Source organism: Temnothorax curvispinosus, unplaced genomic scaffold (assembly GCF_003070985.1).
Source record: "Temnothorax curvispinosus isolate PA1 unplaced genomic scaffold, ASM307098v1 QBEX01011118.1, whole genome shotgun sequence".
In the NCBI taxonomy this organism is placed as follows: domain Eukaryota; kingdom Metazoa; phylum Arthropoda; class Insecta; order Hymenoptera; family Formicidae; genus Temnothorax; species Temnothorax curvispinosus.
The window spans coordinates 267-2,461 of record NW_020220898.1 but is presented as its reverse complement, the minus strand read 5'-3'; the positions used below and the strand labels follow the sequence as shown (position 1 = coordinate 2,461).

The 2,195-nt window shown below is 54.8% G+C and overlaps 1 protein-coding gene across 1 annotated transcript; it reads right to left on the bottom strand.

Annotated features, from left to right (window-relative positions):
• Positions 1-42: 42 nt before the first annotated feature.
• Positions 43-1,796, bottom strand: LOC112461185 (the record flags this gene model as incomplete). Its single annotated transcript, XM_025026336.1, has 2 exons — positions 1,452-1,796; positions 43-1,374 (listed from the first exon to the last, which is right to left on the bottom strand). Coding segments are annotated over exons 1-2 (1,677 nt in total), but the record flags the coding sequence as incomplete, so codon positions are not given.
• Between the last annotated feature and the right edge of the window lie 399 nt (positions 1,797-2,195).

The following is a 2,195-nucleotide window of genomic DNA, read 5'->3' as shown; positions in this document are numbered from 1 at the left end:
GAAAGCTTGTGAGGAGTAATCAGAGGCCACATCGAGGTGTACCGCCCTCGTGCTTAGGCAGACGAAGACCACCAAAAAGCCCTTGGTCGCCTTGTGGCCCCGTCCGGGCGCTGTCCTCAGAAGTATCGGTCCTGCATAATCAACGCCTGTGTATTGGAACGGCCTCGCTGGAGTTACTCTTGGTCGAGGCAGATCGGCTATCTTCTGTTCGGCCAATGCCGCCCGCCATCGCACACAAGTAATACAGCGACGGATGCATTGTTTCGTCAGGTTGCGTCCACGTGGTATCCAGTAACGCTGGCGTACGATACCTAGTGTCAGTTGCGCCCCTCCGTGCAGTGCTCTCCTGTGACAGGCTTCAATGATTAACTTGGTGAGGGCTGATTGAGACGGCAAAATAATTGGGTGCTTCTCGTCGAAGGAGAGGGTCGCATGTCGTAGGCGGCCTCCCACTCTCAGCATTCCTTTGTTGTCCAGCAGCGGGGAGAGATTGGTAAGTGATCCCTTGCAGTCAACCTTGGAATCTACGGCAATTAAAGATAGTTCCCTTTTGTAGTGAATAGCTTGAACATGGCGAATCCACAATTTTTCTGCGTCGTCGATCTCCGTGGCGGATAAGGGGCGACGGTACGCCTCTCCTGGATCTCGGCGGCCGGTTCCATTCAACTGGTGCTCCCGAGGTAACCATTGTCGACACCAGGCAGTGACTCGCAGGAGTGTCGAGTACTGTGAGAGCAGAGGATGTTTCTCGGGGGGTTCGCCAGTGGATGTGGTCAACGTGTGCGCTCGCTGCTCTGTTTGGCACTCGTCGGGCGCTTCGATCTGTTCCGCTGCTGCCAAGTTTGCTCCTTCATGCAAGAGGCTCGGACCGTGCCACCATAGTTCGTGATTGACTAGCTCACTGGGAAACAGACCTCTAGATGAACAGTCCGCAGGGTTGCAACGTCCAGGGAGGTGTTTCCATTGAGCTTTTGGCACTAAGCGCTGAATTTTGGCGACTCGATTGGCCACGTAAGTCTTCCACCGCGATGGATGCCCTTGAATCCAACCGAGAGTTACCTTTGAATCTGTCCATAGGTGCAGCGGTAGATCCTGCAGGCGTAGAACGTCCACCGAGTGTCTCGCGAGTCGCGCCAAGAGCTCCGCCGCGCTGAGTTCCAATCTCGCCAAGGTCACCTGCTTAAGAGGAGCAACTTTACTTTTCGCAGAGATCACCTTGATCTCGCCGTCCTCGCCTTCAGCTCTCAGATAGAGCACTGCAGCGTACGCGCGCTCTGACGCATCAGCGAAGCTGTGCACCGTCCTCAGGTAATTTGTTGTTCCCTTGGCTAGCGCTCTTGGGACCCTTATGTTTGAGAGCACCGGCAGCTCCGCCTTGAATTTAATCCATCGAGCAGCTTCGTTTTCCGGTAAAGGTTCATCCCAGACTGGATGAAGATCTTCGCTAGAACGATCGTTGGAGTGAGCCAGCCGAGCGGATCAAAGAGCTGGGCAGTCTGGGATAGAATTGAGAGCTTCGTCACGGCACCCTCCGCCGGTGGTTTGACGGCAAAAGAGAAGCAGTCCCCCAGCGGATCCCAAAGAAGTCCCAGCGCAGAATGAGTGAGCCGCTCGTCTGTACAGGCGCGAGACTGGCGTGGCAAGCGATCATCCTCGGGTATGTTATTGAGTAGTTCGGTAGAGTTGGCTGTCCACTTCTTCAGGGGGAAGTCGCCCGCCTTGCAAAGACCTCCTAACTGTTTCTGCTTTTTTAGGGCTTCCGCTTTCATGTCGGCCCCGAAGTAGAATTCGTCCATGTAGGAGTCCTCGAGCACCACAGAAACACCCTCCGGGAAGCGGACCTGCTCATCGCGCGCAAGCTGACGAAGGGAACTAAGAGCGAGGAATGGTGCGCAAGCTTGTCCATAGGTAACGGTGTTGAGCCGTAAGTCCAGTATTTCGCCGTCCGGATCCTTTCTTCATACGATCCTTTGCAGGTCCCAATCTTCCTCATGAACAAGTATCTGCCGATACATTTTCTCAATATCGGCTGCCATCGCATAAGTATGCCATCGCTAACGAAGAATTCTGTCGGCTAAGGCTGGCAGCAAGTTAGGTCCGACATGGAGGTGTTCATTGAGCGATGTGCCCGAGGAGACGGTCCAAGATCCATTGAAGACTACTCGGAGGCGCGTCGAGGTGCTGGCGGCTCGGAA